The sequence below is a fragment of the Belonocnema kinseyi genome, chromosome 3 (assembly GCF_010883055.1).
Source record: "Belonocnema kinseyi isolate 2016_QV_RU_SX_M_011 chromosome 3, B_treatae_v1, whole genome shotgun sequence".
NCBI lineage: Eukaryota > Metazoa > Arthropoda > Insecta > Hymenoptera > Cynipidae > Belonocnema > Belonocnema kinseyi.
The window spans coordinates 149,659,775-149,672,370 of NC_046659.1; the positions used below are offsets into that span (position 1 = coordinate 149,659,775).

General features: G+C 21.0%; 1 protein-coding gene across 2 annotated transcripts in view; it reads left to right on the forward strand.

The window, feature by feature from the left end:
- Positions 1 to 1,391: 1,391 nt before the first annotated feature.
- Positions 1,392 to 12,596, forward strand: part of LOC117168900 — a 218,341-nt gene continuing 207,136 nt past the window's right edge. Inside the window, exons 1-3 of one of the 2 annotated variants that reach the window (XM_033354829.1) lie at positions 1,392 to 1,519; positions 1,628 to 1,723; positions 6,790 to 6,969. In XM_033354829.1, coding sequence (XP_033210720.1) covers positions 1,684 to 1,723; positions 6,790 to 6,969 — 220 coding nt within the window. In that variant the 5' untranslated portion in view covers positions 1,392 to 1,519; positions 1,628 to 1,683. The remainder of the gene's footprint in view (positions 1,520 to 1,627; positions 1,724 to 6,789; positions 6,970 to 12,596) is intronic. The other variant, XM_033354830.1, reaches the window with a different exon arrangement.

The following is a 12,596-nucleotide window of genomic DNA, read 5'->3' on the forward strand; positions in this document are numbered from 1 at the left end:
GAAGAATTTTTATTACAAAAAAGTTAAGTTTTCATCCAAAAAAGATTCCAGTTAATTCAGTAACATAAAAAATTGAATTTTTGTAACAAAAAACAAAGTTTCTACGAAAAAAATTAAATTTTGAATCCAAAAAGAGGAATTTTTTCAACCAAAAAGGTTGAATTTTAAACGAAACAGTTAAATTCTCTACCAAATAGTTGCATTTTTATTTAAAAAAAGATCATATTAAACAAAAAGTAAATTTACTACGAAATAGTGGAGTTTTCATGAAAATAGTATAATAGCTTGATTTCTAACGAAGCAGTAGCATTTTTATATAAAAAAATTTAATTTCTGCTAAAGCAGGTCAACTTTCAAATAAAAAAGACAAACTTTCAGAAAAAGAGTTGAATTTTCAACCGAAAAGTTAACGAAAAAATGCAATTTTTATTAATTAAAATAAATTCTGAGATTCTCATAAATTCTCAGAGAATCACGAAGGAATAATCAGGAGACCTAACTCCGTTTCCACACTCGGCAAAAGAAACATTACCGTAAGTGATACGTACATTACAGGAAGATCTTAGATTTGAGTGCGCAGGTGCGCAGTTGTCCTCTTCCTATACATGGAAAAGTGTGCTAGTGAGAAAGTTTGTCAAATTGACGTAAGTTGAGAGGTTCTATTTGTTTGTTTTGATGCAAGTGTCAGAAATGTATTCTGAGCCATGAGGTGACAAGTTCCGGGTTGTGGACGAAGTTACACGCCGAAGAAGGCAAATACACTTCGTTTTTTTAAAGCCTCCACTGTAAGTACAATAAACGTCTAATATTTTTATTATTTTACCTGACTGTCATTTAATTTTAATAGAAATGCTTTAGAAATTTAACCTTTATTTTTTGATCTTATTTTTCTATATAAAGGAGACGCAGTTGCAAATGTGGCAAGACATTTTAATTCGTTCACACATTTTTCAAACAAGTATCGAAAATACTGTTTATATATTTATTTTGTGTATCTTTCGTATGATGATCAACAAAAGAACACAACCTCTAACTTACGTCAATTTGACAAACTTTCTCACTCGCACACTTCTCCATGTATAGGAAGAGGACAACTGCGCACCTGCGCACTCAAATCTAGGATCTTCCTGTAATGTGCGTATCACTTACGGTAATGTTTCTATTGCCAGTTTCAGATGGCTTCCCACTGGCAGTTAGGTCTCCTTATTATTCCTTCGTGCAGAGAATTTATTTCTCGGTAATATTCTCATTCTGGTTACCGTTCTCAAAGTAGTATAACCAGAATTAACCGGCTCAGAACTAAAAAGATAATCTTTGGTTCCATTATCCGACAATTGGAGCGCCGCTATTGCACATCTGGAAAACTTTGAAATAGGTTAGGTTTGGTTGGTTCTGCTTACTGCGTCACCAAGTTGATAATTTTATCTCGCAAAGATGAAGATATCTAATGATCTTCTTTATTACAAAATATATTGTTAGTTTAAAGATTATGGCTTGACGATTGCTCCCTATTCAATTTGTAAGTTTCCACTCGCGCTCGTTCCAAATCAGCTGCTGGCTCTCTTCAAAATCAAATTATATGCACACACAAACACTGCACCACTTTTGTGATATTTTCTCTTTTTAGTGAAATAACACTGCATTATAAGTATTATAACGCAAACGAAAAATATTTCAGAAACGATGGCCGACGCACAAAATAAAGAAGGTTTTGAAATCACTCGTAAGTAAATCAAAATATCGTAAAAAAATAATAAACAATTTTTTTGCTCGAAAATAATGCATGTGGGCGCTAATATTTTGTGGTATTATTGTCGACCTCTACTTTTTTTTTTGTTTTTTTTTTAGTGAATAATTTGTATTTTAAATTTCTTTAGCATATGCCGTGCGCCAAAGCGCTAAAAATTAAAAATTCACCTTTGTGAAAGTACTATAAAAACTTAATTATGGGTATTAATATTTAGTGAAATTGAAGATTTTTTTTATTTCCTTTGCTTATGTTAATTATGCAAATAGTATTTTATTTGTACTGCTTTTATATTCCGCAGAAGCTCTGTAATTGCCAAAATGTCAACAAAAATGTGAAAAATGAATTCGCAATTTTGAAAAAAGTCTTATTTGTTTACTTTGTACTAATTTTAAATTCCAAAATGTACATCAGTTTTTGAATTTTTGTTGACACTTTGAATAGAAAAATACTTTTAAAAATTCATATTTAATTCAACTATTTTTGGATTGAAGTAAATCTTTTTTATGAAAAATTCATTATTATTTGGAAGTGAAAATTTAGTTAAAAAATCATTTTTGTTTATTTAATGATTCGTTGCTTTAGTTGGAAAATCTGTTTTTGTACCAGATTTAACTATTTTATTGAAAATGTTTGCTGTGGTAGATTATTAATGTATTTTCTTAAAAATTTATCTTTTGGGCAGAAAATTAATCTTAGATTAAAAATTCATGACTGGTTGAATTTTAGTTTTTTTTTTTTTAATTCAAATTTTTGTTAAGAATTTATTTCTGTTGTTGAAAGTTTACCTGCTTTGTTAGAAAATTATTTTTCTGACTGAAAATTTAATTATTATGTTTTTTGTTGACATTTATTTTGGTTTTTAGTTGAAAATTTATATATTTTATAGAAAAAATGTTTTTTTTTTTAACAAAAGATTATATTCTTCGGTTAAAAATTCATTCTTTGTTTAAAATCGAACTATATTTTTAATTCACACTTTATTCTTTCAAGTTGAAAATTCATATATATTGTTGAATTTTTTGCGAGAGAAAAGTGATATAAATTTTTTTTAGCTGAAAATTCAATTTTATGTTTACAATTTTCTTTTTCATATAAATTTAATCTTTATGATTAAAAGTTAACCTGTTTGATTGAAAATTTAACTATTTCGTTGAAAATTTATCTGCTTTTTTAAAAAATTATTTTTCCGACTGAAAATTTAACTATTCGGTTCTTTTCTGAAATTTCTTTTGCTTTTTAGGTGAAAATTTATATATTTTATAGAAATAATGTCTTTTTTTATGGAAAATTATCATTAATTTATCATTTTATATTTTTAATTTAAAATTTATTGTGGGTAAGTTGGAAATTCATATATATTGTTAAAAGAAAATTTTTTTATAGGAAAGAAACATAATTTTTTTTTTTAACTAAAAATTCCATTTTTTGTCTTTTTTTTAATAAAAATTTAATTTTCATGATTTAAAGTTAACCTGTTTGATTGAAAGTAAATTTTTTTAAAAATTTTATTTAATTTGGTTGAAAATTAATATTTGCACCGAAAATTTAACTATTTTGTGTTAATTTGTAAATTTACCTTTTTTGATAGAAAAGTGATCTCATTAATCAAACCTTTATTTTTTGTTAGGAATTCATTTTTTTTTGCTAAAAAAAAATTGTTAAAAATTTATGATTTCCAAAAATTAATCTTTTAGGTAGAAAATTAATCTTTTTCATTTAAAAATTATTCTATTGGTTGAAAAATAAATTTCTTTGGTTAGAAAATGAACTATTAGGTTTAAAATGCTTTAAAATCAAATACATGAACGAAAATTCAAGTATTTTATTTTAAATTAATATTTTCCATAGCACATTAATATTCACAATTGAAAATTGATCTTTTTGGTTTAAAATTTATTTATTTTGTTGAAAAGTTCTTTAAATTCAAATATTTGGTTGGAAATGTATGATTGTTTAAAAAATGAATCTTTTTGATTGAAAAATTATTCTTTTGGTTGAAAATTAATTTATTTTGTTGAAAAGAGTAGAAGTTTATTCAAAATTTAACTGTTTCGTTCTAAATATAATTTGTTTGGTTCAACACATTTTTTGCTTCTATTTTTGATTAAAAATAATTTTTTTTAGTTGAAAATTCATCTATTCTGTTAGAATTTTGTTAGAAAATTAATCTTTTCGGATGAAAATTCAACTATTAGATTTAAAATTCTTTAAAATAAAATATTTGAACACAAATTTCAGTATTTTATTTGAAATTAATATTTTTGATAGAAAATTGATATTTTTTGTTAAAAATGCATCTATTTTATTGAAAAGTTCTTTAAATTCAAATATTTGTTTGAAAATTTATGGTTGTTTAAAAAATTAATCTTATTGATTGAAAAATTATTCTTTTGGTTGAAAATTAATTTCACACTGGTTAGAAATTAAACTGCTTGCTTTAAAATTCCTTAAAATTAAATATTTAGACGAAAATTTAAGTATTTTATTTGAAATTAATCTTTTTGTTAGGAATTTAATCTTCGCTATCGAAAATTGATCTTTTCGGTGAAAAATTCATAATTTTTTTTGTTCGAAAGTTCTTTAAATTAAAATATTTGGTTGAAAATTCATGATTTAACAAAAAATTATCTTTTCGGTAGAAAATTAATCTTTTTGATTGAAAAATGTATTTTTTTATTGAAAAATTATTCTTTTGGTTGAAAATTAATTTATTATGTTAAAAATTCAACTATTAGGTTTAAAATTCGTTACCATGAAATACTTGAACGAAAATTCAAGTATTTTATTTGAAAATAATCTTTTTTATAAAATTAAATTAAAAATTGATCTTTTTTGTTAAAAATGCATCAATTTTTTGAAAAGTTCTTTATATTCAAATATTTTGTAACAAATTCATGATTTAAAAAAAAAATTTATCTTCTCAGTAAAAAATTAGTCTTTTTGATTGAAAAATTATTATTTTGGCTTATTATTTAATTAATTTCAATGGTTAAAAATTAAACTGCTCTGTTTAAAGTTCTTTAAAATTAAATATTTGGACGAAAATTCAAGTATTTGAAATTAATCTTTTTGATAGAAAATTAAATTGGAAATTGATCTTTTTTGTTAAAAATGCATCTATTTTCTTTAAAAGTTCTTTAAATTCAAATATTTCGTAACAAATCCATGATTTTTTTTTTAATTTATCTTCTCAGTAAATAATTAGTCTTTTTGACTGAAAAAATATTATTTTGGTTTGTTAATTAATTAATTTCTTTGGTTAAAAATTTTTTAATATCAAATATTTGGACGAAAATTCAAGTATTTTATTTGAAATTAATCTTTTTAATTGAAAAATGTATCTTTTTTTATTGAAAAATTATTCTTTTGGTTGAAAATTAATTTATTATGTTACAAATTCAACTATTAGGTTTAAAATTCTTCACAATCAAATATTTGGACGAAAATTCAAGTATTTTATTAGAAATTAATCTTTTTGAAGAAAATTAAATTGAAAATTGATCTTTTTTTGTTAAAAATGCATCTATTTTTTTTGAAAAGTTCTTTAAATTCAAATAATTTGTAACAAATTCATGATTTTTTTAAAATTTATCTTCTCGGTAAGAAATTAGTCTTTTTGATTGAAAAAATATTATTTTGGTTTATTAATTAATTAATTTCTTTGGTTAAAAATTCAACTATTAGGTTTAAAATTTAATTTTTTGGTTGAAAACAGTTTTTATTTCTGTTTTTGTTGAAAAATAAATTTTTTTAGTTGAAAATCCATGTATTATCTTAGGAATTTTTTATTTTGTTGTGGAAAATTAATCTTTTTGGTTGAAAATTAATCTTCGCTATCGAAAATTGATCTTTTCAGTGAAAAATTCATTTTTTTTTGTTGAAAAGTTCTTTAAATTAAAATATTTGGTTGAAAATTCATGATTTAAAAAAAATTCATCTTTTCGGTAAAATTAATCTTCGCTATTGAAAATTGATCTTTTTTTAAAATTATTTCTTTAGTTGAATAGTTCTTTGAATTAAAATATTTTATAGCAAATTCAGGATTTAAAAAAAAATCATCTTTTCGGTAGGAAATTAATCTTTTTTATTGAGAAATTATTCTTTTGGTTGAAAATTAATTTATTAGGTTAAAAATATTAAATATATTAATATCAAATATGTGGACGAAAATTCAAATATTTTTTTTGAAATTAATCTTTTTGTTAGAAAAATAATCTTCGCTATTGAAAATTGATCATTTTGGTTTAAAGCTCATTTATTTTGTTGAAAAGTTCTTTAAATTTAAATATTTGGTTGAAAATTTACGATTGTTTGAAAAATTAATCTTTTTGATTGAAAAATTATTCTTTTGGTTGAAGATTAATTTCAATGGTTAAAACTTAAACTTCTCGGTTTAAAATTCTTTAAAATTAAATATTTGGACGAAAATTCGAGTATTTTATTTGAAATTAATCTTCTTGCTAGAAAATTAATCGTCGCTATCGAAAATTGATCTTTTCGGTGAAAAATTCATTTTTTTGTTGTTGAAAAATTCTCTAAATTAAAATATTTGCTTGAAAATTCCTGATTTAAAAAAAAATCATCTTTTCGGTAGAAAATTAATCTTTTTGATTGAAAAATGTATCTTTTGGTTGAAAATTAATGTATTATTGTTAAAAATTTAATAAAATTCTTTATTATCAAATATTTGTACGTAGAAGTTTATTCAAAATTGAATTATTTCGTTGTAAATTTAATTCGTTTGGTTGAAAAAATGTTTTATTTCTATTTTTGTTTAAAAATAAATTTTCTTCAGTTTAAAATTCATGTATTATCTTAGGAATTTTTTGTTTTGTTGTAGAAAATTAATCTTTTTGGTTGAAAGTTCTATTATTTGGTAAAAAAAATTTGTCGTAAAAATGCTTTTTTTTCCTTGAAGTTTCATCTTTCTATTAAAAACTTTAAATTGCAAATCGTTAAAATTTAATATTCAAAATTGACTATTAAAAAATTCTGCAAGGTTTTTTTTATTATTTTTTCTTTTTTTATTGAAAAATTAGTTAATTACGATTTAGATTCGGCGCCAGTTACCAGAAGTGGAGGAGCTAGCAGCAGCAATTCTGTTCCAGGAGAGGGTGAAATGAAATTAGAGCCTTCTAGTCCAACTGAACGGTATGCCTTTTCCCGCTGTAGTAGTACCGGATCTATTAATACACCATCTTCTTCAGCACACAATACTGGTGAGAATTTTTATTTTATTTTTTTATTTGTTTATTTTTTTTTTTTTTGTAAAACAGGACTCGGATCATGCGACTTTTTCGATTTTTTTTTTTTTTTTTTTGAAAAATGTGACATTATGAAGAAAATTTCGACCTATTGAATTGAATTTATTTATTTTTTAACCCAAGAAAACATGGAAATCTTGATTTTTCTAGGAGAACCTTGAATTTTTTAAAATGTTAAAACAGTTCTTTTTTTGAATTAGAAGTCTTGATTTTGATTTTTTTTACTTATTAGGATATAATTTACCTTTTGCTCTTTGCAGAATAAATAAAGAGATTTCTAGGGACTTTTTTTAGACTATCAGTTATTTTATAGACTTAATATTGTGAATAATTGTTAATAATTTTAGATTAAATTTGGAAAATTGGAACATTTTATTAGAAAATATTTGAAAATTCTATTATTTAAAATTCAAAGAAATTAAAACTGTTTTATTTGTAATTAAGAGCGTTCCAAATGTAGAATTTTATTAGAAAGGAGTTATAATTTTATAATTTCTCATTGAAATCATTTCAAAATGAAATTAAAATTTCAAAAATAGGACAAGTTAAAATTCGTTTAAATGCAATATTTTCAGATTAGAATTTTTTAAATTCGCAACAACTTTCTTCTGAAGATTATCCCTTTAGTTATAAATTTTATTATTTTGTTGAAAATTTATTAAATTTTTAAAAAGACATTTATTTTGGTTGCGGATTGTTTACAATTATTATTTTTGTTAGAAAGTGAACTGGAATCTTCTTTGGATTCAAATTTAATTTTTTTTAAAGGTTTTTTTTTTGTTTAATTCATCTGTTTGAGGAGAAATTTCACCATTCTTGAATAAAAATGTAATTGTTCGGTTCAAAATTCAACTCTTTTTTTGAAGTTTTGTCTTTTTGATTTAAAAATTTGCCTACTTTAGTAGAAATTTTATATTTCTTGGATGAAAACGCTACGCTTTGGTTGAAAATTCTACTGTTTGAATATAATATTTGAGTGTTAAAAAAGAAACTGAAATATTTTCTGGATAAAAATTTAACAATTTTTTTCAATTTTGTTTTTATATAATTAAAAATTAATCTATTTTAAGAAGAATGGCATCTTTTTTTTATAAAAATGCAAGTCTGTTTTAAAGACAAATTGCAGCTTTTTTTGAAAAAAGTTTAATTATTTTCTTGAAAATTAATCTTTTTATTTGAAAATTCAATTATTTAGGTAAAAGTTAACTAAATTGTTGAACATTTTTTGAAAATTTAACTGTTTAGTCGAAAATACCTTTTTTTTGTTTAAAATTTCAACACAAAATGTAAATTTTCCATTTTTTAAGATTTATATTTTTTAGTTGAAAATTTAATTTTTTTTTTTAATTTTCAGTTTGAAATTTCATTTTTGTTGGGTAAAAACGCAATCTGTTTCGTGGAAAATTAATTTTTTGCGAAAGTCATATTTTTTGTTTGAAAATTCAATTTTCTTTTTAAAAAGTGTTCTGGCTTTAAGGATCAATAATTTAAACTTTGATTTATTTTTTGAGTGAAAAATCTTTATTTGTTCGAAATTCGTCTTTATAGCTTTAAAATTATTTTCTTTTTTTGTATAAATTTAATTCTTTTTTTTTAAATTTTTTATAGCAGAAAATACATTTTTTTTTAAATAAATTATTAAATTTGAGAATGTTTAATTTGTAAATGAGATACTATTTTTTTCCTTGAAAAAATAGCCTTCAGTCGTTAAAATTTCGAAGAGTTTTTAAACTTTGAAATTTAAAATTTTAGTTATTATTTTTTTTATGTTTAATTTGTAAGTGAAATTTTTTAATTTTGATATATAAATAATAATTGAACATTTATTATTTGTAGAAAAAATTTGAGCAATTTTAAGAGGTATTTCGAAGTTTTTGAAAGATTCAAAATTAATTTAAAACTTGAATTGATTTTATATAATTTAAACGAATCATACCGAAAAAAATCTGCTATTCGTACCGAAATTTTGCAGATTTAATAATAGAGAAATGTAGATATTTTATGATAATTATGAAAGGCTTCAAAAGAATAAAAACATTTTCGCAAGATTCCTAGAAAAATTGAAAATCAATAATTTTGGGATATTATTTTAAAAGAATATCCAAAAAGATTTTTAAAGATTTCCAAAATTGGTAAAAAAGAAACTGCAAGTTTTTAAGAATTTTTTTTTTAATTTCCAAGATTTTTTAAAAATTGAAGGAAATATTCGATTAATTTCAAAAGATATTTAGAAGTTCTAAACAAATTCCAAAAAATAATTTAAATTTGAATAAAGTTAAAACAGCTTCTAGATTTCTAGAGATTTTGATATAAAATTTTGAAGCTTTTCAAGGATGCTTATTAAATTACTTCAGATGAAAATAATTTCACTTATAATTTTAGAAGTGTTTAGTTTAAACAAATTTAATTTTTCAACATTTTTAGCTTCAGAATTTTAATTTTTTAATTTTATAAAATTATGCATATTTAAACAAAAAAATAAATTTAAAACATTAGATACATTTTAAACTATAAAAGATATATTTTCAGCAAAATTTAGTTAAATTTGTAGAATAAATAAATTTTGAATAAAAAAATATTAATTTTTACCTAAAAATATAATAGTTTTATTTCAAGTTGATAAATCAGTTTTTAATTAAATAAAATAAATTTTAAACCCAGGCAATTAAATGTCTATAAAAAAAATTCGGCGAAAAATGTAATAGTTAAATTTTTAGTTAGAGAAATTCAATTTAAATATTTTAAAAACTAATTTTCTACCAAAAAAGAATAATTCTTAACAAAATATATGATTTTTCAACTAAATTGTTTTATTTTAATGGAATTTTGAACAAAAATGGTTAATTTTCTACCGCAAAATACATATTTTCAACAAAATGGATACATATATAGTTAAACAAGATAAATTTTCAACAATCAATAGAATAGTTCAATTTTCGTTTATAGGCAAAAGCTTTTAATCAGATAAAATAAACTTTGAACGAAATAGTTAAATTTTTAACGAAAAAGATGAAATTTTATTTAAAAAATTCGACGAAATATTAAATAGTTAACTTTTGAGTTAAAAAAATTAATTTTCAATAAAAGAAAAACTAATTTTCAATCAAAGAAATAAAACTTCAACGAAAAAAATTAATTTTCTACAAAAAAAAGAATAATTTGTAACAAAATATATGATTTTTTAAAAATAAATATATTTAATTTTTAATGAAATTTTCAACTAAAAAGTTTAATTTTCTACCAAAAAAGATCAATTGGGAACAAAAAAAAATCCAAAAATTTCACCAAAAATGTGAACATTTTACAAATGTTTTAGGACTCAAAATATTTCAAGGATTTTATTGATTTAAGAAGGATAGTAAACCAAATTTATAAGATTTCAAAAAATTTTAATATATTAAACCAGATTTATGTTTATTTATTAGTTTATTATTTCTTTAGATATTTTTTACATTTATTTTTATTTTTAATAATAATTTATTATTATAATAATAATTTTAATATAATAATATAATAAAAAATATAATAAATTAATTTTAATAATAAGATTTAAAATATTTCGTAAAACTTTCAGAAAGATTTTAAAAGAATACAAGAATTTCAAAGATTTGAAAAAGGGTACAGTACACCAGATTTTAAAAATTTAATAACATTTTAAAATTTGGTAATGCTCTCAAAATTTTTGAAGAGATTTCAAAATATTTCACAAAGATTTCAAATATTTCAACGATTTTGAACGAATAGGAAAAATTTCAGAAAAATCTCAAATATATTTTAAATATAAGGTTTTGAAAAGATTTCAAGAATTAAAAATATTTTCTTAATTTTTCTTTAAATTTCAAAGATTTGAAACGATTTAAAAACTTTTTTTTAAGTTTACAAATATTGTATCGGTTTCAAATTAATAGAAATAATTTCACAAATATTTCGTAAAAATTGCAGAAAGATTTCAAAAGAATACAAGAATTTCAAAGATTTAAAAAAAAGCTACAGTGCGCCAGATTTAAAAAATGTGAAAACATTTCAAAAATTTAACTAGTCGATTTTTAGTTAAAAATTGATCTTTTTTAGTTGAAATTTTTTTTATAGAAATTACTTTTTTTTTAATCGAAAATTCATCTTTTTAGTTTAAAATAATTTTATTTGAAAATCCATCTCTTTGTTTGAGCATTAGTTTTTAAACTAAAAATTGTAACTATTCAATTTTTTGTTGACAATCCATCTTTTTTAGTTGAAAATTTATGTATATTGTTGAATACTTATCTTTTTATTTGAAAATTCAACTTTTTTCAGTTAAAAAGTCGCTATTTTAGTTGGATATACATATTTTTAGTTTGAAATTCAGTTGTTCAATTTTTTGATTAATAATTTTAGTTTAACTATTTTGTTAAAAATTCATCTTTTTTTTGTAAATTAACTTTTTTTAAAACTGTATATATTTTTTGTTTATTTTGAAATTTAATCATTTTGGTAGAAATTTGAATGATTTAGTTTAAAAATTGAACCTTTTATTTGAGAATTCAGCTGTTTGGCAAAAACTTAATTTTTTTGTTACAAATCTATATTTCTGGTAGGAAATTCCAATAATTTTATTAAAAAAGGTAAAATATTTATTTGAAAATTCAACTATTTACTCGGTATAAAATTGACTTTCTTATAGAAAATCTGTATTTTTGGTTAAAAATGCAACTATTTGTTCAGATAATTACAATATTTATTTGAAAATTACATTATTCAGTAGAAAATTAATTTTTTTTCTTTAAAATTTAAATTTTTTGTTAAAAATTCACCTATTTTGGTAGCATTTTGAAGTAAATGAGGATAAAATAAAAATTTGTCTAAATTATCATACAAATTCATGAACTTTAGGGACAAAATAATTAAATGAATTATTGTGATTTTTAGTATTATTTCATTATTTAACTTATATTATTAATTGAATCCTTAGAAACCGAAAAAAAACTATTATTCATAATAAACACTCGAATTCCCTGGAATTGTCTGGGAATTTTTCTCCACAATTTCAATAGTAAAACATTTAAAAAATTTGAAATTTCAAAATTTTTAAAAAGGATTTCCAATATTTCAATAATGTTAAATAAATACGAAATATTTCAGGAAGATTCCATAAAAAAATGAAACGATTACAAAATTTTGTAGAAGAACTCAAAGTTTAAAAAGAATTAAAAAGATAAAAAAATTCAAAGTTTTTAAAATATTTAAAAAAATTTTAAACGATTTCCAAGAACTTTCAAAAAATTTGAGGGTCACCCTTTTTGGTAAAAAAATTTCGATTATTTGCTAGAAAATTTAATTATTCTGTTAAAAATTTAACTGTTTTGAAAAGTCATCATATTTAGTCGAAAATTTTAACTGTTTTTTTTTTTTTTTAGAATTTGCCTTTTTGGATAGATAATTCAATTTTCTTATAAAAAATTCGTTTTTTTTTGTCTTCGGAATTGAAGCATTAATTTAATTAAGGATTATTGATACTGTATTATTATAAGTTTATTTAATATGATTATTAATATTAATAATTAATTTTATTAATTTTAGTTCAAACTTGAACTAAATATTTAAAA